Source organism: Triticum aestivum, chromosome 5A, assembly GCF_018294505.1.
Source record: "Triticum aestivum cultivar Chinese Spring chromosome 5A, IWGSC CS RefSeq v2.1, whole genome shotgun sequence".
NCBI classification, from domain to species: domain Eukaryota; kingdom Viridiplantae; phylum Streptophyta; class Magnoliopsida; order Poales; family Poaceae; genus Triticum; species Triticum aestivum.
In genome coordinates this window covers 667,851,222-667,876,655 of record NC_057806.1, presented here as the reverse complement: position 1 = coordinate 667,876,655, position 25,434 = coordinate 667,851,222, and the positions used below count along the sequence as shown (strand labels likewise).

Sequence of the window (25,434 nt, the reverse complement as noted above, 5' to 3'; positions counted from 1 at the left end):
TCCCATATTTTCCACAGGGTCCGGAACAGCGCTTTCACATCACACTCCATCCTCCCTCAGATTGCACACCTTTGCGGATGAGGCTGTTTGGGCTGCTGCCTCTCGCCGGCGCCGCCCTGCTCCTGCTCGGCATGGCCGGCGGCGTGCAGCCGACCGTCACGCGGGAGGCGTTCGACTCCATGCTGAGCGCCCGCAACGTGAGCGGGTGCGAGGGAGGCGCCTTCTACACCTACGACGCGTTCCTGGCGGCGGCGAACGCGAGCGTGTTCCCCGGCTTTGGCACCACCGGCGATGACAAGACCCGCCGGCGGGAGCTCGCCGCCTTCTTCGGGCAGACCTCCTTCGTAACCACTGGTTACTGCTACGTGAAGGCGGTGAACCGGGCCAGCGCGCCCTACTACGGCCGAGGCCCCATACAACTGACTACGTACGTGAGACATGTTCATCAACCATCACTCTGTTTTCTTTTGCTTGGCACTGGATTTTTACCCTGTTTTTGCATACAAGATGAACTATAATTCCGTGCGGTTTCATATCATAGTGCTAAAGCACAGTTCACAATCGCAGCGAGGACAACTACCGGCTGGCAGGGAGGGCGCTGGGGCTGGACCTGCTGCGCAACCCGGACCTGGTGTCCACGGACCCCGTCGTCGCCTTCAAGACGGCCATCTGGTTCTGGATGACGGCGGCGGCGCCGAGTCCGTCGTGCCACGCCGTGATGACCGGCGGCTGGACGCCCTCCGCCCAAGACCGCGACGCCGGGCTGCTCCCCGGGTACGGCATGACCACCTACATCCTCAACGGCGGGACGGAGTGCAACAGAACCTCCCAGGCGGCCCAGGACAGGGTCAACAACTACTACAAGAAGTATTGCGACATCCTCCGAGTGGGCTATGGTAACAACACCTTCTGTCAGAACGACGAGCTAGCTCAACCACCATCGTCGTCTCTGCACCCTCCTCCTCCTCCTCCAGGAACCCCAGGAGGTCAGTAGCCGTCTCTTTTACTAGTTCTTTACATATTGCATCGAGATGCTAGTCCAATGTCATTCTCCGGTTATTATTTTTCACAGAACCTTCGCCTCCGCCTGCATCAAGGAGTGTTCTGATCGGCGTCTCTAGTTCAGTCTCCCTCTTGATCATTATCGGCTCCTTGATCTGCTTCCTTTTATGGCGGCGACGGACACGGCGGCGAAAGCAAGCTGAAATCCGTGAGGAGGCAATGGAGCATGGATCGGAAGAGGGCAACTTCTTCGACGTTGACCAGGCCATGGAAGACGACTTCGAGAAAGGGGCCGGGCCCAGGCGGTTTCGCTACAGAGACTTGGTCGTCGCCACCGGCAACTTCTGTGATGATAACAAGCTCGGACAAGGAGGCTTCGGTTCAGTGTACAGAGGGTTTCTAAATGAACTGAACCTTCAAGTTGCCATCAAGAGGGTCTCCAAGGGCTCAAAGCAGGGGAGGAAGGAGTACGCCTCTGAGGTGAGGGTCATAAGCCGGCTCCGGCACAAGAACCTCGTGCAGCTCATCGGCTGGTGCCACGAAGGCGGCAATCTGCTCCTCGTCTACGAGTTGATGCCCAATGGCAGCCTCGACCGGCATCTCTACGGCGCCAATAACGTCGTGCTCCCATGGTCCGTAAGGTACGCTTTTCATGTGAGAAGAAGCATGAGCATGAATTTTTTTTATCACACCCATTGGTTCGCCCTTAAGCTCATAATCAACGTGACATTTCTTCTATCCTCAGGCACGAGATTCTGCTCGGATTAGGCTCGGCGCTTCTCTACCTACACGAGGACTGGGACCAATGCGTCCTGCACCGGGACATCAAGCCAAGCAACATCATGCTAGACGCGTCGTTCAAGGCCAAGCTCGGCGACTTCGGGCTCGCCAAGCTCGTCCAGCACGGCCGAAGATCACTGACAACAGATTTCGCAGGCACGATGGGGTACATGGACCCGGAGTGCATGACCACCGGCAAGACCAATCCCGAGTCAGACGTCTATAGCTTCGGCGTCGTCCTCCTCGAGACTGCTTGCGGCAGGCGGCCTGTGGTGGTAACTCAGCGGGAGGAGGACGCCGTCCACCTAGCTCAGTGGGTCTGGGATCTGTATGGCAAGGGGAGGATCCTGGACGCCGCCGACGAGCGATTGGGTGGAGAGTTTGATGCGCAGGAGATGAAGCGGGTGATGATCGTTGGGCTCTGGTGCTCTCAGCTCGACTTCAAAATGAGACCGCCGATCAGGCAGGCCGTCAACGTGTTGCGGTCAGAGGCGCCGCTCCCGAGTCTCCCTGCGCTGATGCCGGTCGCATATTACATGCCGCCGGTTGCCACGCGAAGCTTTACGTCTTCGTCTGTAACGAGCGGCAGCAGCAGTGGCACTTGTACGTCATCGATGGCAGCATCAGCGCGGCCACCACTCAGTCAAGATTGATTGTAGGTAGTAGAATTTTTCTATGACAGGCTTGTGTTGTTTCGATGGAGCTTTGGAGAGGATTGTCTAGCATATCTACCTATTCAACCGAGCTAGATTCGGTGGCTTTGTTAGATTGGTGGCCTGAGCAAAAAGGAGCGGCGATGACAAATGCAGAAAAAGGGAAGATGAAGATGGCTTGCTCGATAAACCTGGCTTTACCTTCTCAGATACAGTCGGGAGAGAGCTTAAATTTGTGCTGACTGTCGCTACTCGTTTGGGTTTCATTGCAATACAATGGAGCCGGGGCTTGGATCGGATGCCCTTTTCCTCTAAAATAAAGTCGTTGTAGCGGAATCGCTTGGGACCAGTCCCCTTCTCGAAGTCGTCTTCCATGGCCCGATCGTCGTCGACCAAGTTGCCCTCGTCCAGCCCTTGCTGACGGATTTTCTCCCGCTTTCGCTGCTGCCGCCGTGAACCCTCAAGACCCGTGAACTCGTCGACACGCGGCCCAGAGTGCACTGATTGGTACGGGGCCCTGATGCTCCCTCTCCGGCCGGCACTTATTTGTTTCACTGTGCTAATGGAGCCCTTTCACTCTTTTTATCCATTTTGATGACAAGTATTTTCGGACGGAGGGAGTACTGGTCTATGCAGCAGTGCATTTTTCTCCTATGGTGTCCCTTCACGAGTTCACTGTGAAGAAAAGGCCGATTAAGTTCAGTGCGAAAAAGTGAGAACCAATCAAGCCCACTGTCAAGAAAGATTGTACAGTACAGACACTCCAATCTTACAATTTACTTATGAAAATCAAGTGGAAACACTCATTTCTGGATAATGAAAAAAAAACATGGTTTTCATGGAAGCTACGGCATTAGCTTAAGCATTATGCCTGATTATAGCTTTTAAAAATGTCATATATATATATATACCCAAAAAATAATGCATCACAGAAATGCCAAACCAAATAGTTACAACCACACGACTCTACGGCGGCACTTCTTCCCTGCAGTTTCTCCCTAACTCAACCTCGAATATCTCACAGTTTTTTTCTTTTCCAAAGGACGGAATAGCACGCCTCAATCGACGTAAACATTTGAGCCGCAAAAGAGACCGAACCGACACATCTTTACAAAGACCACGCTCTCGACATCATCTCGAGTTCTTTTGCTTCTTCTCTTCTAGCTGCGAAGCCTCACTCAACATGTCCTTGGCGTCGCTCTGCATATCTAGCTTCGAAAGCGCGACGGCTTGCATATAGAATGCAGTTGGCCATTCGGGGTACACGCATTGCGCTTGCATCGCGTCCCGGAGGGCAGCGTCGGGCTGGTCGCACATGAGGTGACACAAGCTCCTTCGGGCATACACCGTCGGCGATACCATTGTGCCCACATCAACAAACTGCAACCTCAAATGAAGTAAAGGGTCAGCTTGATTCTAACATATAATTTGTACAATTTATTTTTAAAGGCTCCTGATATAATTATCCATGTGCCCACCTGTGTATAGCATTCTATGGCTGTCTTGAAATCTTTGTCACGAAAAGCTAGATCCCCACGTTTCCTGGCGTCCAACATGTCCCTCATCTGCTGCGTCCATTCCTGGAATGATAGCTGTAATAGAAGGCGGATAAAGTGATCAGTTCCTCCGGTGACAACCCGCACTGCAGAAATGTTCTGATCCTTACCTCATTACTGCCTTCGTCGTCTCTGTAATGTGTCGATACAAGGATCTGCTGGATAGCTGTCAGGTCCATCCTAGAACAGGCCTCAGCCATGGGAGAAAGAGGGTGTTGTGGTGGTTGTGGGGCAGGAGGTGGAGGTACTTCTTCCTCATGCTTTGGTATGCCAAGCATCTCGTAGGACGGTACCTGTTTTGGTTTGAAAATGAAAATGTCAGCCATGAGAAAGGGACAAAATAGGTTATTGTGATATAATTACAGTTCAGGGGAAAGTACAAATTTTGTTTGAACCATCAAGGATGAACAGAAAAGTACGTAGAATTACACATTTGAGATATAGAAGGATGAAAACACAATGGTTACCTCTAATTTTGTTTGCAAGGGCTCAAGTATGTTAACCAGCTTTTTTGTATTGGGGCGGTCCCTAGCTTCATACTGCAAACACTGGGAGGCAAGATCTACCAAAGCGGTTGCCTCTTCTGTTGAGTAGTTTCCTTCCAAATGTGAATCCATCAACATTTGGATATTGTTGCCTCGCATCATGTCAAGAGCCTGAGTGGAGCAAACATAACCATAAATTAGAAAGCATGATTTCCATTGGTATGAAGTACTGCTACCAAATAATTAAGCTACCAAGTTACACCCGGAAGCAGAATATGTATTCTCCGACAGCAAATTTCAGCGCTTGCATTTGCTGTGACAGTTTCTATGACACTACTATTACAATCACAGAATACCAGCTACGTGTTTGTTTTCTGAAGGACACAAGGTTCCCGATCTCATTACCAAAATCTTCAGATGGTTACACATAATCTAAAGGCCGAACAACAAGCAAGAACGTCAGGCTTAAAACCAACCCAATACATCTGCATTATTCATCCTTCAGTGCAACAGGTAATTGTACTAAGGGAAAAATACATGGTAGGGTCGACTACCGGTGTGCCAAGGTATTTTCAAAAATGGTTCTGTAGGATAAAGTGTAGCAAGGAAGCACAATTAATAGCAAGAAAACATACATGGGAAGGAGGTATGCGTTTTCCACTTAGAAGGTCCAGTAGTACGGTGCCAAAGCTGAATATGACACTTTCTGGAGTGACTCTTCCTGAGAAAGCAAGCAGTCACAATGAAAGATGTTAGTTTGGTGCCAAAGCTGAATGTGACAGTTTCCAGTGTGACTCTTCCAGAGAAAACAAAAGAATACCATGCACAGAATAACAGAATAAAATAATCTATCCTTCCTTTAGAAAGATACCATATTATATTAGCTATGTGAAACTGTATTATCTGAACTTAGGTTTAGTCGCCTCCACACGTTTGTAAGTAGTCTTAATAGGAACTTTATATTTGTTCACTGACAACTCATACCAGCTGCTTATGAAAGAATGTAGTAATTCAACAAGATAAACCATTGGTCTGGAGGGACAGAAAGTATATCTAATTCTATTCTAATTTGTCCCAGTTCAAGTCTCAAAAATGGTGGTATCATTCCATTCGTGTTGAAGCCAGATTCTGTTTCTACAGGTTAACACCTTTATTATTTCTACCAAATTTCCTGACTAAGGAATTAAATCAAGAAACAGCTGTCACAAAGCAAGTAAAGAAAACATTAAAGTGTATTCAATACATGATAGCCTAGAAAATACTCAGGTATACGAGGGTAAGAATGTACCAGTTCTCAAATATTCTGGAGGTGTGTATGCAAGGTTTGTGCTATAACTTTTCCCATCTCTGCTGTTTTTCATCAAACCAAAGCATGAAAGGCGAGGATCACCATTCTGCAGATAACCATATCAGTAATTTTGCTCACAGAGGATAACAGGTAGAGAATTGTGCATACGACTGTTGAATGAAATCAACATCATCCAGAAGTGCAAGTGCTTTAGCCTTTCATGTGACCCTAATCAAAGTAACAGTTCTTTTTTCGATAATCAGGGGTCACCCCCAGGTTCCATTTTCGTTAAGGAAAGAAACCAACAACTACCACACCAGTTCAAACCCAGTGTTGCAAGAACCTTACGAATACAGATTCAGACATCAAATAACAATTTCTCCAACTGAAGTATGAATCAACGAAACATTATACAACTTGACTAAGAAAGAGAGATCATTCTTAGGGTTGAATTACCATTTTCGTGAACATTTATAATGTAAGAGTTGAATTTCCATGTTTGGTGTGTGCTTTGCTTTCTTTCAGACACAGGTAAAATAGAAACAGACCCCTCTATCTCCACCTGGCAAACATCCAAACAAGTACCAGAAAGAGCATATCGGTATTGGTCGTACAAGCTAAATGGAATCACTAAATGCACTTTCCAGTTCCCAGAGATGCACAACAAGCACTTCCAAGAGAGGCATTTTTAGAGATAAAAACATTATTCCATCCTTGGCCATATGAGACAACAATTGGCTTTTCTCCATATAATGGTTGGATAAAACGAGTAATACAGAGTATTTGGTTGCTTACCTCATCAAAAAGGACCCTATATGCATTTAGGTCATGATATAAAGGTCTACCCTCGTTGCTGCAGTAGTCCAGCGCCTCAGCTATGTGGTACGCGACTCTTAGACGCATAGCCCATTCAATAGTCTGGTTTTCCCCTGCAGAAGAGCGAAAGCAACATCATGAAAGTGAACTGAAACGCAGTTTTGTAAATTTTACGTACATGATGAAAGCAATGAAGATCACGAAAAGAGGCAATCAGATGCATTTTTGTAGGGGTCCTAGATAGTGCAGTGCTGATGGCAATTATTGTCAGTCAAGTCAAAACTCCATCCGCCTCTGGTCAAGATGTCCATCAGCTAAAGCACACCATAGAAAACACAGCATATGGCTAATACTAGTACTCATGGTCTATGTAGTATCAGCAGACTAATTTCAATATCACGAAATGCAGCTTTGTAAATTTTGCGTGTATGCTGAATGCAATGAAGATCATGAAAAGAAGCAATCAGATGCATTTTTTGTAGGGGTTCTAGATAGTGCAGTACTGATGGAAATTATTGCCAATCAAATCAAAACTACATCCATCCGCTATGGACGTCTGGTCAAGATGTTCATCAGCTAAAACGCATCACAGGAAACACAACATATGGCTAATGCTCCTACTTCATGGTCTAGCTAGTGTCAGCAGCCTAATTTCAGTGTCACTGAAGAACCTCCATAAGAAGAACCTCCATAAGCACATAAATAGATAGGTACTACTACCTGCATTGGTCATAACTACAGTGAATTTACTGTGACAAGGCAGTTCCACATTAAACTGCGCTGGATCCAATACAATATGCATAAGCAGACAAGTAGTAATAAATTATGACACGCGTTTGGGGAACTTGTCCCTTAATTGGCCCCAATCGATCTGTTGGACATGCCAGCAACAAAAGAAAAGGAATGGCATATAGAGTAACAAAGAGCTGTCCAAATGATTCGTTCGGTACACCAAATGCAGTTGCTCGGAGCAGACTAATGAGGAACTACAACTGCCAGGAATTTCGCAGCATGTATTTATGGAAATGGACAAAACAAAATCTGCAGACCACCAGAAAATCAGAAACCGAGTTCTTGAAGTAAATGCTCCAAGCAATGGCTGGCTGAAGAAGGATCGATCGGCGGTGTTGGTACGGGGGGGCAAGCAAACTTACAGTGGAAGACGTGCTTGGCGAGGGTGTCGTTGGGCATGAACTCGGCGACGAGCAGGCGCTCGTCCCCGTCGCAGCAGTAGCCGATGAGGTTGGCGAGCCGGCGGTGGCGCAGCCTGCCCACCCCCCTGGCCTCCTCCTGCACGCCAAAACCAAACCAAACCAAACCAAACCCGGAGCAAAGCCGTTGTTTTTAGCTCGCGAATTCCAGTCCCGCGGCAGACGGAGGCAGACAGAAGAATGGAAACAGAGGGAGGGCCTCCGGCGGCGGGGTTGTTGGAACGTACCGCGAACTGCTTGGGGTCGGGCCAGGCCATCTTGCCGAACTTCTTGACGGCGATCGCGCGGCGGGGGCCCTGCCCCTGCCCCTGCTGCAGGCGGCCCCTGTAGACGAAGTTGGGCGCCTTGTCGCCGCTCTCGGACACGATGTTCTCCGGCGCGAACCCGCCCGTGGCCGCGCGCAGCTCCGCCAGCGAGAACTCGGCGAACCCCGCCTCGGAGGACGAGGCCGCCGCCGCCGCCGCCGGCGGAGGCGGCGCGGCCCGGTGCGCGCTCGCCGAGAAGGACGGCCGCCTGGCCATCGGCGCCGCCCCCGCGCCCGTCCCCGGCGGCTTCTCCGGGTGGGGGTGCGTCACCGCCCGCAGCGACGAGCGGCAGCAGCCCATGAGCCGTCAGCAGCAGCACCCCGCGAGTCGCCGGGAGGAGCAGGGGAGGGGGAGGAGTCGCGGCGTGGTTTGATGGCTCTGCTCCGGCTTTGCTGCTGCGCTGGCTTTATCGCTGTGCGTGTGCGCTCGTGCGGATGGATTTTCGTCCGGTTTCGCGAGACCTCGTTCACATCACTCATTGGCGGCTCTCTCTTTAGTCTTTACAGTGCCAGACGGCTGGCCGTGCCAGGCTTTGGACGATCATTATTGGTTTCTCATTTCTTTTGGAAGGATTCGCAACTTCTTTCCTTTTCTTTTTCTTTCCTTTTCCTTTTCCCGCAAATTCTTTTCCTTTTATGCATTAGTCAATGTGACGTGCAATGCATGTTAATTTGAAAATATATTAAGTGCATACAGATATTAAGTAGGATATTATTTACGTGTTATTATATGTTTAACACTATATTTGGTATGAACTTAACTACATGCTAAACATGTTGAGCGCTCGACATTGAAGTAGTCTAGATCGTTGGATTGACATGATTTGATAGCCGAGATTAATTGAATCTGCCCTTTTGGTTTTTTTATGTTGGTATATATATAAATATAGATGTGTGCATGCCTTCGTGTGAGCGTGTTTCCTTCCTTGTGTTTTAGGTAGACGATACACCTGTCCCATTCGCGCTGGCCCTCGCGTCACTCGGTTTCCCTCGTGTTCTCTTGCTCCTTCCGGTCCCGGGCGCCGGGGAAACGCACGCACATTTCCGCCCCCGCTGGGTCGGTCGAAGCCAGGCGAAAACGACCGGCGCGCATCCGGCGACCGATCCACCATGTCGCCGCGGTGTTATTGTGTCGTCATCCTTCTTTTTTTGGATGGTAATTTGAGTCGTAAAAACGTCAGGGTGGTATTACTTCGTGCCACACGTATGGCATTTATCATTTATAGGTAAACCAAAAGCTGTATGGTGCATTTGAACAGTCACGGAGGAGAGCCCGTCGTATATTTTTTGTTCACACCACAACACTATACAGTACTCCCTCCGTTCCCAAATACTTGTCTTTCTAGGCATTTCAAATGGACTCAATATACGGATGTATGTAGACATATTTTAAAGTGTAGATTCACTCATTTCACACCGTATGTAGTCACTTGTTGAAATCTCTAGAAAGACAAGTATTTAGGAACGGAGGGAGTACATTACACGGGAGGCCGGACCGGACCGTCAACGCTCTTGAGGTCTCCCGCGGCATGACCAGACCCGACCTGGTCGGTCACCGCCGGTCGATGCGGAAGACGACCGTTTCCATACGGCCTTTTTCCTGGCAATTTTGTATGCCGCTGGTGGATGGCTTACCTGGCGCGCACGCGAGCGTACATCACCGGTACCACGGCCGCATTTAACAATCCATCGGTCCGTACAGTGGTGTCTCGAAAAGCGAAATTTACTACTTCAGGAAAGAAAAAACAGCTCATCGGCCGTGCGTGCTCTACCCTCCTGGAGCCACCAAATGGTTCCTTTTTTTTTCTCTTTTAGACCAAAGCAAATGGTTCTTTTTTTAGTAATATAGGAAATGATTTTCTTTACAAGTATAGAAAATGGAATTAAGAGCAACTCCAAACTCCAACGAGCCGATCCAAAACTGTTCGCACGTGTCTGTTTGGGTCAAAATGGAAACAAACGTTGGCCCAACGCGGCGACACAAACGGACGTGCGTCCGCTTTTCGTTTGCCGCACGACCCATTTTCGGCCCAAATTTGGGTGGCGTTTGCGTCCCCGCGGACAAGAAATGGACGCATGCGATGCCCCGCTCCTGTCCTCCCCTGGTCCGCCACTCCGTGGCACATTGGCCATTTCATCTTCCTTCCATCGATAGTCAGCACACCCGGTCGCCCCACTCGTCGTTGCCGCCCAGTTCCGGTGCCCAGGCTAGACATCCGCACCCACATACCTCCCCCGCAGCACGCCACCTTCCAATGTCGCCGCCACCAGCGCCGCAACACCCTCATGTCGTCGTCGCCACCCCCTCGCCCCGCGCCCCCCCAGCCCGCAGCACCCAAGCGCGACGACCTCGCTCGCCGGATATCGCGACGTTTGCCGGACGCCTAGGGGCCTGCTACCTGGTCCAGGGGAGGTGTGAGGCTCTTCACCGGCCAGCTTCTTCGACGACGCCCGCAAGTTGTTCAATGGTTTGCCCGCAAGGTACAAATGGACTCCGTCGATGAGTTCTTTTTCCACAATTTCATTTGCGACTTGGATGATTCTTCATCCGACAATGAGGAGCTTGTGGCTGCTATGTTCGTTGTCCATGACCACCTTAGTAGGCAGCGTCCGATGTTCAGGGGCTTTATCCCAGGGCACACTCCGACGTTGAATCGCAACCGAGAGAGTGGTCATTTCCTACTTTGGAAGGACTACTTCGAGACCCCCAACTCACTCTTCAAATACCACCTATTCCAGTGCCGTTTCCGTATGTCTAGACATAGTGGCAGAGACAGGGGTGCCAGCAGGCCCCCCCCCCATAACATTACTCTATCAAGGCTAATATGCATGTTAATACATGATAAATTGCTGCTAAAGTGGTGTATACTAGTGAGTTGCCCCTCCCTAACACAGATTGGCAATACTTGGCCCTCCCCGTTCTAATTTCCTGGCTCCGCCACTATCTAGACATGTGTTCGGTTGTATCCAGGGCGGGGGCATACGATAAGTATTTCAAGTGCAAGGAGGATGCCCTTGGAAAGATTGGCTTCTACTCTTATAAGAAATGTACTGCATCTATTTGGATGCTTGCATACGGAGTCCCAGGGATCTCATTGATGAGTATGTTCCAATGTGCGAGTCCACGTGTCTAGACTCAATGTATAGGTTCTGTAAGGCTGTGATAGCAGTGTTTGGCCCAGAGTACTTGAGAGAGCCAAATGGTGTAGATACAGCCCGATTGTTCGTGATGAATGCCAACAGGGGCTTTCCGGGAATGCTTGGTAGCGTAGGTTTTATGCACTGGGAGTGGAAGAACTGCCCTTCTGCTTGGCAGGGGCAGTATAGGGGCCATATCAAAGCTAGAACTGTCATACTCGAGTCCGTGGCTTCAGAAGATCTCTAGATTTGGCACTCATTCTTCGGCATGACTAGATCTCACAACGATATCAACGTGCTTCACCGCTCTTTGGTGTTTGCAAGGCTTGCAGAAGGCAACTGCCTAGAGGTCGGTGTTGAGATCAATGGCCACCACTACACCAAAGGATACTACCTAGCTGACGATATCTATTCTCAGTGGACTACTCTTGTGAAGACAATCCCCAACCTTGTACGAGAGAAGAGGAAGAGATTTGTCCAAGAGCAAGAGAGTGCTAGGAAGGATGTGGAACGTGCCTTTGGTGTTCTTCAATCTCGATGGGGCATCGTTCGATATCCTGTTAGAACTTTAAGCACCAAGAAGTTGTGGGAGATGATGGTTGTTTGTGTGATCATGCATAATATGATCGTAGAGGATAAGCATCCAGAACGTATATATGATCAAGAGTTTCAGTTTCAGTGTGAAAATGTTATGCCTGAGCATGGAGGAGCGGCAACATTTGCACATTTCACTGGATTTCATCATCAAATACGTGATTGAGAAACTCACATTCAGCTGTAAGATGATTTGGTTGAGAATATGTGTGCTCACGTTAGCAATCAATAGATGTATTGGCTATCTTTTCTTAAAATGTATTTGAGACAAATAAATTTTTATTTGTCTTGTAAACTATAAGATATTTTACTTGCTTGTGAAATTATGAGAATTTCCTATTTTGTTTGAATTATGTGCATTAGGGCTAAAAAAAATTCATATGTTTGTAGAAAAAAGCTAAAACATGTCAAAAAATGGACGCATGCCGGCCGCAAGAACGAAAATGAGTTAGCGCGTTAGACTCACATTCTAAACAGAAAAAAAGTTTGTCTAGGGCACATTTAGATATGATGTAGTTATTGCATATCAAAGTGACACAATCAAGTGTGAAAATAAAATGAAAAAGTAAAAAGAAATTCTCACACGAATGTCCGCGTAAGATCGATGACATAAGATGTAGATGTGCTTTAGCAAAACTGAAGAAGAAGAAGAAGAAAAAATGCACGTCCTTTTGAACGGCGCGTTGGTGTTACTCTAAATGCCTCACGTGCCGCCATGGTACCGTGCTAGGATGGAGACGTTTTATACATACATACTCTAATAAAGTTACAATCTGGTGCTCGTGTTCGTGCATGCACCTCGACCCAGGCGGCTTTGGAGGGTTTCACTAAACGAGTAGTACTCTCGTGAGTCGTGAGTAGGAGTAGTAATCTAAACACTCTAATTAATAGGAGTATTTTTTTACGGAGGGAGTACAACGGGCTACTGTGGCAAAGACAAAGCCGTGGCCAGCGGAGTAGTATATGTTACTGCTTGTGGTAAGATTGGAGCGTGTCACGATGATTGTCTATACTCAATTTAGACACTGCCGATCGGCCGGAACATCCTCAGAAGCTTCCCAGCCAAGCATGGAATTTCGTTCCGGGTGCACCTGCACTGTACGACCTAGACGACGACGACACATCATCAGAGAAAGTCCAGAGGTGGCTATAATATATAATAGCAAATTCGCACTAGTGAAAAACAACGGCCAAAGCGCGTGAGTGAGATGCTGATGGGGATGGACTCATCCTCGTGCTGTATACATACATAGGCCTCCTTTGATTTGAAGGATTTTTCATAGAAAAAACGTAGGAATTTTCATTCCATAAGATTTGCCACTGTAGCGATGTTTGATTTGCAAGAACCAGTATGAAGGAATACTGTTGCAATCCAGAGAAACACTGTTGGTTTCCTGTGATTTCGCATGGAGTGAAACATTGAGTCGGACCTCTTTTTTACACAAAGACCAAGGCAAGAGGGACAAAGTTGCATACCAGCGCATGGTTTCTCTACTAAATAATGTATTCCTTTAATTTCAGTTCCTGCATTTCAAACGTTCCATTTGTTTCATATTTCTATATTTTTCACTTTTTTTCAATCCTCTGTTTTACAACTGCAACCCTGTAGATTTTCGGTATTCTTTCTATTCCAGCGTTTTTGCAATCATGTGAATCAAAGAGGCCCATAACATAACACGAGAGCAGCAAACAATTCGATCACTTTGAGATTTGCAAAACTGAATTAACACGGACGTCAAACTCATGCGGCTCGTCCTCCAACTGTGCATCCACCACTCCGCCGGAAAAAGGAAAGAAAAGCACACGCACGAATAATTAGCAGCAAATCATCAAGCGCAAAAAGGTGGACGGAGCTGAATATGCTCAGGTACAAGGACAAGGACGCGTACCGAACCACACCAGCCAGCCACGGTACAGAGTTTTTCTCTTTTTTTTTTCTTTTTTTTCTTTTTTTTTGAGAACGTTCTCAAGTGATCCAGCCCCCGCCGGCCCGCCCTATGCGGCCGTACAGTCGTACGTACATGAGACACCCCTCGAAAAAAAGACCATTAAAAAAAGGGAAAACGCTTGGAAACAGACGGATGTTTATTGGCTTTGTCAGCCGCGTCCGATCCTACGTGATCGTGTCACGCGAGCGCACGTCTGTCCCAGTGCCAAGGTATCGTGGAGTTCTTATATTTTGGGACAAAGGAAGTATCATTCTCACACTCACTTTCACACGCAATACTTTTGCCAGGTAGCTATGTGGTTGACAAATGCTAGATTACCATCTTCTGTATAATTAATCATGGGTGCTACTCCCTCCTCCGTTCCTAAATACTTGTTTTTCTAATCATTTCAACAAGTGACTATATCATATGAAACAAAATGAGTGAATCTACACTCTAAAATATGTCTGCATACATACATCCGTATGTACTAGTCATTTGAAATGTCTAGAAAGACAAATATTTAGAAACGGAGGGACTAGTTTCAATTGGTACTACCAAGCTGATGGAGTCAATGTTGCATGCCCCCTCCCCCCTCCCTGCCCCCAAGACACAATCCTTGCCCGCCACCGCCGCCTTTGAACATGCCATTGCACCATCTCCGGAGCAGCCGGGCTGCCATCTCCGCGGGCGTCGCAACATCCATCATCGAAGCGGCCATGCTCGTCGTCTCAACACTGCCATGCATGACCATGAAACACATCGTTGCAGCATCGTCGACGCAGTCGGGCCTCCGTCGTAGCATTGTCACGCTTGTCGGAGCACGACGTCACGACATCGCCATGATTGTCCGAGGCACACCGTTGCGGCATCGTCGCGGCCGTCACAACATTATCGCGATCGTCGAAGCACCTCACGTGCGTCAGAAGCATGTCATCGTGTCATCATCGTCACACATGCCTCAAAGCATCAAGGCGGTCGTCGAAGCATCGTCTCAGTCCTCAACGCACACGACGGGTGTTCGAAGCATGTCTATTGTGCCAATGCCGCAGCCTTCACAACATCATCGCGACCGTCGAAGCACCTCACGGGCGTTAGAAGCATGTCGTTGTGCCATCGTCGTTGGGCACGCATCAAAGCATCAAGGCGGTCGTCGAAGCATGCAGTCGAAACATCGTTTCAGTCCTCGAAGCACATGGCGGGTGTTCGAAGCATGTCTATCGTGCCAATGTTGCAACCTTCGCAACATCATCGAAGGATCATAGAAGGACTAGGGATGCCATTGCAGCAGCATGGAAGGACCCAAGATGTCATTGCTGCATCGTCACAGCCATCGAACCACATCAAGGGCGTTGCAAGCATGTCGTCATCCCAATGTCGCGACCGTCGCGACATCATCGTAGCAGCCGAGATGCCATCGCAGGTCGCAAAGGTCGGAGAACTTCATGGGATGTCATCGCAGGTCATGGAGGTCGAAGCATGTCGTCGCGCCATCACCGTGACCATCACATCACGCCTCATAGCATTGTCATGGCCATTGAAGCAGTCGAATATCGCAGAGACCGCCATCCAGCGTCACAACACGTCCCACGACCTCGGAGTTACGCCCATAGTATTGGACCACCCTTGTATCATCGCCGCAATGAGGCGTGTCTTGACAACTTCGACGACCACAATGACAAGGTGTGCCATGGCGATGTTGACGATGCTTTGACGGACACAATGACGGGATGTGTTGCGATGACATCGATGGCCACAACAAATAGGCGTGATGTGACAATGTTGACACCACGTCGATGTTGCGACAGCGATGACGACAACGAGGTGCTATGTGACAGTGTCGAAGGTCACCATGATGCTTCGCGACCACGATGATAAGGCGTGTCGTGGGGAGGTTGATGATGCTTTGATGGACACGACGGTAAGACATGCTGCGATGACATCGATGACCATGGCAATGCTTTGACGGCTATGACAAAGAGGCATGTTATGACGACGTCAACAACCATGACGATTCTCCGAGGAATGATTCGACGTGGACGATGCTTCGACGACAGACGCTTGTCCGTCGTACTGCAAAGGCTTGGTGTGAGACGTCTCTCATGCTACAATGGTGGCGGACGTGCTATATATACGATGGTGCATGACGAGTAGAGAAGAGAATGTGCCGTGAAGGGAAGGGGCATGGCATGTTTACCATCCTGCTTGAGTAGGTGCAGAAGTAAGGGAGAAAGAACGAGATCATTATAGATTTATGGTGATGCACGGGCGCATCGAGCGGCTGTAGAGGCGGATGATTTTTTAGCCCCTACAGCCGGATGACGCCTAGCACCCGCCAAAAAAGAGTCGTACAGGAGACATCTTTTTTTTGCGGGTAGTACAGGAGACGTCGGGATAGTCTCCTGGATAGTGCTCTTGTCATTCAACATCGTGCATCAAATGCCCGTGAAATCTTCAAAATCTCACAAGGCAAAGCAGACCCAGGGGATGTTGGCGAACGTCCGTCACGTAGGTGCCTGACTGAGCGGTCTGTCCAAAACACTCATGCCATTGTCCGCTCCAGAATTCATGCCGCTTAAAGCAGACATGATCGAACGATCGCCTACAACATTCGTGCCGGTAAAATCGACGTGATCAGCCGGCCGGCCGAAGCCGATTTCAACGCGAACGTGGCTGCGCCTCACCTCTTCTTCCCACACCGCCGCGATGGGCAAGTCCGCCGGCGGCAACAAGTGATTCTTCACGCAGGCAGAAGGATCCACAGGGAGCTCCGGGTCGTGGCGCTGCCCATGGTCTCCGGGCCCATTAGCGTCCACCACTCTGACGGTCAACACAGAGATGATGATCCTCTCTGACTACGACGAGCAGCAACAGCCATCCCTCCTCGCTTAGGCCGCGTGGACAGACGAGGGGCTCATGGTGCAGATAGCGTTGCACCTCGAGCGGTCTCGCCATGCCCGCGGACCGGTGCCGCCCTCGCCGCCCAACCACGGCGTCCAAATCGAACGACGCGTCAAGGAGTAGACAACATCCCGACCGCACAGTAAGACCAAGCGCTTTGTCTAGTCGGCGTCCCAAGGAAGAGGCATGTGTGAGACTCTCGGACATCAAGGAGGAGCGGAAGGCGGAGAGGTTCAAGCAGTTGATGGAGGCGACAGAGAAGAAGATCAAGCTCGAAGAGAGGAATGTTGCGCTAGAGGAGAAGAAGGCCACGCTTGAGGAAAAGAGGCTGTAGATCGCCGTCAATGCAGAGGACGTCAAGATATTGACCTTGAATATCGACTATTTTTGGATCTCGACGCTAGAATTATCGTGCAATCCGTCTGCTACCAGATATTGGAGTAGTAGAAAGATGAGTTGGCGGCGACGGAAGATGAGGACGCGACGGAGGCGGAGGTGGACACGGGCGCGGAGGCTGCCTACGAGGCGGCGACGACATCTCCTTGATCGGGAAGCATCTTGCTGGGATGTCTGGTCCGGCAGGGCAGAAATGCACGGATTGATGTTCTTTTGAATTTGGGCATGTAAAACACTAAGTATATTTGCCTCCTTTTGGTTGTGATCGGGAATACAACCCGGTGCTGGTGTGATCCGACTCCTTGTACGGATCAACATAAATTTGAATTTGAATTTACTGGCTTATAGAATGCGGCTACGGTTAAATGATGTTCTCCCATATTCGTGCCCGTGAACTGATCTCTTTGTGCGTAAAGATATGAGAGAAATCTACTAGTTAGTCATTAGACTACCCACAGTGAGAGTAACATATGTAATAACATCACACATATCTAGATAAAGTAGATGATGTGGCAAGCAATAAATAAAGAAAGAGAGGAAAGTAGTAACATGACTAGTTACTAGTAGTATGAGGCTAGTCATAGTGAGAGTAACTTAGGTAGTAACATAATGCACTTCAAGAAATTTTTGCTTAAGTGACAAGTAGTTAATGAGAGGTGGTAACATAATATGTTACTGTAACATAGCGCTTCCCGAGACAAGATGAGTCTACAAGTTAATAAACAAAGTCATCTATGTTACTACTATTATATTACTTTGCATTATGAAGGTAGTAATTTAGACTAGTGTCATATACATGATACTAGTTTAAGTTACTCCCCACTATGACCAACCTGAATAACATCACACATATTAAGGTAAGATGTGTCTATAGCCTAATAAATAAAATATTACATTTACTAAGGTAATAACATAGACTAGTAACATGCTTATGTTACTAGTCTATATTATTACTCATTGTGACTAGTCTTAGAAATGCCCGGAGGCGCACCGCCCGCGTCGCAAGCGGAAGCCAAACCGCGGTAAACGGCAAACTCGATTGCATCTGGCCTTTGGGCGACGCTTTCGAAAGCGCCGGGCCACCGGCACCCGAGACCGACGGTTTGTCCCGTACAAGGGTACCGATCCATGCTTTGCTCTGCTTTGGAAATGAATGATTTCGGTACTTCCGGTTTTGAGAAACCAACGAAGGCCCTATTTGGATTCATAGGTTAAGAGTTAGTTTGGATTAGATTGGACTTAACTAACTCAAAAATATTCAAACAGGAGGGTTAGTTTGGGTTAGATGCATCTAACTCATTCAAAAAATCTAACCCATTCAAGGGATGCTTATTTGAGTTAGTTTTTTTTTGAAATAAAAAAAACATTTTTTTCTCTTGCTCTCACCGGAGTAGATCCCTCACCATTTTCTCGAAGCTTCTCGTCCTCTCCCTCTCTTTTTTTGGCACCGTTCGTGAAGGCGTCTCGCCGTATCCGCGCTTCATCTAACTCTGTCATCCAAACACCTCTTTAAGTAGAGTTAGTTCAAGGGTTAGAATCTAACTCTAACCTCTAACAGGGCCCAAAGATGCAAAGGGTTGGATTTTTGGTGCAACATCAGACTGTCAACGCTACATCAGTATTTTCTCAGGTCTCCCGCGACATAGTCTGGTGATGCAAGACTGTGTCCTCATCTGTTTTTCAGAGCAGTGTTTTGCATGTGCACCTTTTACGTTTCTTTCCATATACTACAAACATAGTTTTCGCAATTTTTATATGGTGATGGTTACCTGGCACGCACAACGCACGGGCAACTCCACTCCACTCCACTCCACCATGTCGTGTCATGCCACCACTGCCGCAATTAACAACTCATCCGTACAATGTCTCCAAAGGGAGGGAAAGCAAAACCACCAATTCATCAGCCGTGCCGTCGGCCTTCCCATCCTTTTTCTAGTTTCTACTAGTACTCCTGGCATAGTAGACTCCTAGCTCGAGCCATCAACTCGTTTCCTCAATGGAGCACGTGGGGGTACATTTTTTTTAAGTAGACATGAATGAAAATAAAATGCCCTCATGTTCACTGACAGCCAATCCGGGGTTAAACAACCCGGTTTGTGAGGCAAGCTTACAGCGGGTTAACTTCCAAAAACATCGTCGCATGATAGCGAGTGATGCATAGCTTAAAAAAATTGCCAGGATGGACACGTTTTTGTTGCTATAGTTTGGGCTCGCGAGCTCTCCTGTGCATGCACCTCGAGGCGGCTTTGGGATTTAATCATTTGATGTAGTACGTTAGTGATTGGGACGAGGGGTGAAGCCATGGCCACCCCGGCTTATAGTTTTTCCCTTAGCAGTAAGTAGTTTGTGCGCTAAGTGCTTAGGCTAAGATTTTCCGCGTGTTGTGACGATTGTCTCTTCATCATGGTGCTCAAGTAGTAGATTTTATTCCACTTCCCACATGACCGGCCGGCACAGGTGTTGGTTCATCTCAGCACAACCTTCGGAGTCAGTCAGCCATAGAATTTCAGGCAGACACTGTAAACAAATCAAGACTTGGAGGACGACGTGGTCGGAATAAAGGGCCAGAGGCGGCAGTTGGTGAGAGGATAGCACTGGTGCAAAAAAAAAAAGACGACCGAAGCGTGTGAGATATCGACCGTTTGACCCCGTTGGTTTGTGGTTTAGGGGCTGTTTGGTTCTAGGACTAGCATTATCATATTTTAAGATATGGCTTGAGCCAAACACTCACCTAAGTTGGTCGAACTTGCCTAATTTTAGGTATGACAATCTTTGACAAACTTAATCACAAACCTAACAGTCTCTTAATTAGCACGACAGACATCCCTTTCAGGCTCCGATCGCAAAGTTCACGCGTACTACATTATTGCATGCTCAGACTAGTGCCGTGTTGGTACCTTGGTAGCTGTATAGATGGACGTAGCAAGTGAAGGTCGTTGGCGAAGTCACGGCTCCATCGTCTACGCGGGATTCGCTGAGAACTCTCATCATTGCGTACGTGCTGGGTGCGCTGGGCTGGACACCTTTTTTACGTACCCCGGGCCGGGGTCACGCGCCGTGCGTTTCGCCTAGTTTTGTGGGGAGAGTCTGTCCCAATGTCCCCCGGGACACGCCCACGGCGACGACGGCAATAATCGTACGTCTACCCGGAACAAGGCCGTACGTAGGTGACGCTGCGTGCCGCCGTCGGTGCCATTAAGGCCAACTCCATCGCGCAACCATATCCTGTCCGCGCGCGTCTATTTGAGTAAAACGAACGAATAGCGCGGTCCAGCGCGCGGTCTTAAACGGACAAACGTTTGGATTCCGTCCGTTTTCGATCCATCTTTAACCAAATTCGCGCTCGGTTGGGTGAAACGGACACGCGCGGACGGCCTGGACGCACGCCCTTGTCCCTCCGTGGCCCGCCTGTCGGAGACACTAGCAGTCCCTCCGCTCCCAATGCTTCCACCCTCCCTCTCCCGCCCCGCGCTCGCCGCCGGCGCCGCCGCTATTCTCCGGCCGTTTCCTCACCGCGCAGCCCCCGGCCGTCCTTACCAAACCACGTCTCGACATGGCCGCCACCACACCCGCGCTTTGGCTGTAGTTTTGGCCGTTGATCAGAGGTTTGGCCGTCGCCGTCTTTGCCAGTCGCAGAGGGGACACGACCGCCGGCGACGTACCACGGCGGCCTCGGCAGCTTCCGACGAGAGCTCCAGAGCGGTCGGCAACCACCCCTGTTGCGTCGAGGTGATCATCACGGCCTCTTCACCACCACGACCGCAAGGTGTTCGGCATTTTACCCACAAAGGTATGGACAGTGGAGACGAGTTTTTCTTCCATCACTTCCTTTGTTCATCGGACGATTCGTCGTCGGATGATGAAGATCTTGTGGTGGCTGCACTCGTCGTTCACGACCACATTCAACGGCAGCTTCCTTGGTACAGGGGGTCAGTCCCTGGCCGTGCTCCCAACCTGAACCGCAACAGGGAGAGAGGCCACGCCCTGCTCTATGCCGATTACTTTGCCAACACCCCGCTCTTCAAGCCGGATAAATTCCGTCGCCGTTTTCGAATGGCAAGGCATGTGTTCAATCGTATCCGAGAGGGAGTGATTGCTCATGACCCATACTTCGAGTGCAAGACGGATGCCCTTGGTGTGCTTCAATCCCGGTGGGGCATCGTTCGAAACCCTGCACTGTCATGGGATGAAAGGAAGCTTTGGGAGGTGATGACTGCTTGTGTGATCATGCACAACATGATCGTCGAGAACGAGCGTGATGAGAGTATCTTCGACCAATGATTTGATTATCAAGGTGAAAATATTGAGCCCCTGCACCAAGACCCGGCCACATTTGAACAGTTTGCCCAATTTCACCGTGAGATGCGTGATTGGCACACTCATTTGAATCTTCAAAATGACTTGATTGAGCACATGTGCGATCACATTGGCAACCAATAGATGTATTGGTCCATTTTATGTTCAGTCAAGACAATTTCGATTTGGTTGTAAAACTATTTTATTAAAGACAATTTCAATTGGGTTGTAAAACTATTTTAATTTTCAGACAAATATTTGGGTTGTAAAATTAGTTTTGATGAAAATATGGGCATTTTGGCCCTGACGGACAGGATGGGGCAAAGGGATGGGACCGCACGCTGGGCGCACGGCCACCGCATCCCAGGACACGACCCCATTAGGCCAACTTCACCGCGCGACCCCAAACGGATGTCCGTTTTGTCCTATTTTTGTCCCTTTGGGTAGAAATTTAGGGTCGTGTCCGGGCCTGTCCTGGGATGCGGTGGCCGTGCGCCCAGTGCGCTGCCGCATCCTTTTGCCCCATCCTGTCCGTCAGGGCCAAGAAATGCCCAAATTTGCATTAAAACTAGTTTCGAACCCAAATTTTTGTCTAAAAATTAAAATAGTTTTACAACCCAATTGAAATTGTCTTTAACAAAATAGTTTTACAACCAAATCGAAATTGTCTTGACTGAACATAAAATGGACAAATACATCTATTGGTTGCCAATGTGATCCCACACGTGCTCAACCAAGTCATTTTGAAGATTCACATGAGTGTGCCAATCACGCATCTCACGGTGGAATTGGGCAAACTGTTCAAATGTGGCCGGGTCTTGGTGCAGGGGCTCAATATTTTCACCTTGATAATCAAATCCTTGGTCGAAGATACTCTCACCACGCTCGTCCTCGACGATCATGTTATGCATGATTACACAAGCAGTCATCACCTCCCAAAACTTCCCTTCATCCCATGACAGTGCAGGGTTTCGAACGATACCCCACCGGGATTGAAGCACACCAAAAGCATGTTCCACATCCTTTCTAACACTCTCTTGCATTTGGGAAAATCTCTTTCTCTTCTCACCTTGGGGTTTCGAGGTTGTCTTCACAAAAGTTGACCACTGAGGATATATACCATCCGCTAGATAGTATCCCTTGTTGTAATGGTGGCCGTTGATCTCAGAGTTGACAGGTGGGGAGTGGCCTTCTGCAAGCCTCGCGAAGACTGGAGAACGCTGCAGCACGTTGATATCATTGTGAGAACCTGCCATGCCGAAGAAAGAATGCCATATCCAAAGATCTTGTGATGCCACCGCTTCTAATATGACAATGCACCCGTTAACATGCCCCTTCTACTGGCCCTGCCAAGCAAATGGACAGTTCTTCCACTCCCAGTGCATATAATCTATGCTGCCAAGCATACCTGGAAAGCCTCTAGCTGCGTTGGTCGCCAATAATCTCTCTGTATCAACGGCAGTTGGCTGCCTTAAGTACTCTGGGCCAAAGACCTCGATCACAGCCTGGCAAAACTTGTACATTGGCATCAGACATGTTGTCTCACTCATACGCACATACTCATCCACCAAATCGCCTGGAATTCCATATGCAAGCATGCGGATGGCCGCGGTGCATTTCTGGTAGGAGGAGAATCCAAGCTTGCCAAGGGCATCCGTCTTGCACTCGAAGTATGGGTCATGAGCAACCACTCCCTCTCGGATACGATTGAACACATGCCTTGCCATACGAAAACGGCGACGAAATTTATCCGGCCTGAAGAGCGGGGTGTTGGCAAAGTAATCGGCATAGAGCAAGGCGTGGACTCTCTCCCTGTTGCGGTTCAGGTTGGGAGCACGGTCAGGGACTGACCCCCTGTACCGAGGAAGCTGCCGTTGAATATGGTCGTGAACGACCAGTGCAGCCACCACATGATCGTCATCATCCGACGACGAATCGTCCGATGAACAAAGGAAGTGATGGAAGAAAAACTCGTCTCCACTGTCCATACCTTTGTTGGCAAAAGGTCGAACACCTTGCGGTCGTCGTGGCGAAGAGGCCGCGATGATCACCTCGATGCAGCAGGGTGGTTGCCGGCCGGCTATAGGCCGCTCTGGAGCTCTCGTCGGAATCTGCCTCGGCTGCCGTGGTACGTCGCCGGCAGTCGTGTCCCCTCTGCCACCGGCAAGGACGGCGACGGCCAAACCTCCTCCGATCGACGACCAAAACTACGACGGAAGCGAGGGCGTGGTGGCGGCCATGTCGAGACGTGGTTTGGTATGGACGATGGGGGGGTTGCGCGGTGAGGAGGCGGCCGGAGAATAGCGGCGGCGCCGGCGACGGGGCGGGGCGGGGAGAGAGGGTGAAACGTTGGGAGCGGAGGGACTGCTAGTGTCCCCGACAGGTGGACCACGGGGGGGACAATGGCGTGCGTCGAGGCCGTCCGCGCGCGTCCGTTTCACCCCAAACCGAGCGCAAGTTTGGGCCGGGATGGGTCGAAAGCGGACGGAATCCGGACATTTGTCCGTTTGCTGCCGCGCGCTGGGCCGTCTCGTTTGTTCCTTTTACCCCAAACGGACAGGGATCGCGCGATGAAGTTGGTCTTACCCTATCCAAACAAAATCCGAATAAAATAGACGTCCGTTTAAGGTCGCACGATGAAGTTGGCATAACGTGGTGCTGTATGGCCCGGCTGGGAGGTACTCGGCGAGATGGCCGGACGGACGGATGGACGTGCGTGCAGACAGTGCCACAGTATGATGTGACCACAGCCCGGGCAGTGTCGTGTACTGTGAGCCGTGCTAGAGCCCTTTTCCCACGTGCCTCTATAACCTTTTTTTATTTGGGAAACATCTTTTTTTGTAACGAGTATAATTCTATACATACTCGTAACAATTAACAGATACACTGATTTGAATATAAAATCTAAGAAAATACAAAATAACTATTAAAAGAATTACAATAAAATCTTTTGAAAACATCTTTTTTGCGGTATTAATCTCTGCTAGAAAAAAGATTCCAAACACTTTGGCGAAGAAGCTGCAATTGGACTCGAGCAACAATTTTGTCCCTCTTTCACCCACACGAATATTACCAATAATGTTTTTTGAAAGCATCTTGAGTCGCTCATTCAAAAAGATAAAAAGCTTTGATCTATAAATGTAATTGGGCCAGGGATGATCCTCTAAAAGTGCGGCTATATTTGCACTTCATAGCTTTATTCTTTTTGGGCCCATGACAGCCTATTCCGGCCGGCCTCCGGACTTGTGTTCGAATAAAGCCTCCTTAATCTGATGGATGATCTCTGTTCGCCCACACACACTAACACAATTTCTTCCCTGCGTAGGGGCGCGTCTATGTCTCGTATCACGCGAGACAGAGCACAGCCTCGCCTGAAAATGTTAAACATGTATGAAAGAAAATGTATCAGATGTATAAGAAAAATGTACAATAGGTAGAAAAAGTAGACATCAAAAATATATATTTGAAAAAAATGTCAATCATATAGGACTATATGAAAGATGTTAAACCTGCATTAAAATATATTTCAGTTGTATATAAAAATGTACAATGTGTATGAAAATAATACACATCGAAATACTTATTTGACAAATATTTAATGTACAGCTCAAAAAAATTAAACATGTATTAAAAATGTTCTTGGCATGTACAAAAAAAGATATGTGATAAAAAAATAAAAGGAGAAAACGTAGAAGAAAAAGAAAATCAAGTAAGAAACAAAAAAAAGGAGGAAAAGAAAACCAGAAAACCGGAGAAAAAACAGTGCGAAAAAGAAAAGGAAAGGAATTATAATAAAAGAAGAAAGAAACAAAAAAAACCATAGAAAACGAAGAAAAAAAAAGAAATTTTACAAAAACCATGAAAGAAACAACGAAAACCGGCGAAAAAAGACTAAAGTTATAATTGAGAAATATATATAAAACAAACCTACAAAAAAAACCTTTGAAAAAACAAGATAACATGAACGAAAGAAGAAGAAAACCTACAATGAGCGAGCGACTAATGGGCGGCCAGGTCTCGCTGCACATGAAGCGAGAGCAACTTCCATCTCACTTGAAGCGAGATATAGTTCTTGCGCCTGCGTAG

At 48.4% G+C, this 25,434-nt stretch overlaps 2 protein-coding genes across 2 annotated transcripts; one reads left to right on the top strand and one right to left on the bottom strand.

The window, feature by feature from the left end:
- The first annotated feature begins 1 nt into the window (after position 1).
- Positions 2 to 2,771, top strand: LOC123105823 (L-type lectin-domain containing receptor kinase IX.1). Its single transcript, XM_044527979.1, has 4 exons — positions 2 to 427; positions 568 to 986; positions 1,073 to 1,643; positions 1,748 to 2,771. The coding sequence occupies exons 1-4, from the start codon at positions 78 to 80 to the stop codon at positions 2,433 to 2,435; spliced, it is 2,028 nt and encodes a 675-aa protein (XP_044383914.1). The 5' UTR covers positions 2 to 77; the 3' UTR covers positions 2,436 to 2,771.
- Positions 2,772 to 3,249: 478 nt separating this feature from the next.
- LOC123105824 (serine/threonine-protein kinase BSK1-2) lies at positions 3,250 to 8,495 on the bottom strand. Its single transcript, XM_044527980.1, has 9 exons — positions 8,019 to 8,495; positions 7,735 to 7,870; positions 6,560 to 6,693; positions 5,765 to 5,870; positions 5,112 to 5,197; positions 4,459 to 4,647; positions 4,102 to 4,284; positions 3,914 to 4,027; positions 3,250 to 3,815 (listed from the first exon to the last, which is right to left on the bottom strand). The coding sequence occupies exons 1-9, from the start codon at positions 8,394 to 8,396 to the stop codon at positions 3,567 to 3,569; spliced, it is 1,575 nt and encodes a 524-aa protein (XP_044383915.1). The 5' UTR covers positions 8,397 to 8,495; the 3' UTR covers positions 3,250 to 3,566.
- Positions 8,496 to 25,434: the final 16,939 nt, after the last annotated feature.

What these genes read in the sequence shown, in the direction of transcription:
- LOC123105823 (XM_044527979.1), top strand. Translation starts at nt 78, where the DNA reads ATGAGGCTGTTTGGGCTGCTGCCTCTCGCCGGCGCCGCCCTGCTCCTG. An exon ending in GGCCCCATACAACTGACTAC is followed by an intron (nt 428 to 567) that starts GTACGTGAGACA and finishes TCACAATCGCAG; the next exon opens with CGAGGACAACTACCGGCTGG. An exon ending in TCCTCCAGGAACCCCAGGAG is followed by an intron (nt 987 to 1,072) that starts GTCAGTAGCCGT and finishes TATTTTTCACAG; the next exon opens with AACCTTCGCCTCCGCCTGCA.
- LOC123105824 (XM_044527980.1), bottom strand. Translation starts at nt 8,396, where the DNA reads ATGGGCTGCTGCCGCTCGTCGCTGCGGGCGGTGACGCACCCCCACCCG. An exon ending in CCTTGCAAACAAAATTAGAG is followed by an intron (nt 4,285 to 4,458) that starts GTAACCATTGTG and finishes AAACCAAAACAG; the next exon opens with GTACCGTCCTACGAGATGCT. An exon ending in ACGACGAAGGCAGTAATGAG is followed by an intron (nt 4,028 to 4,101) that starts GTAAGGATCAGA and finishes CTTCTATTACAG; the next exon opens with CTATCATTCCAGGAATGGAC.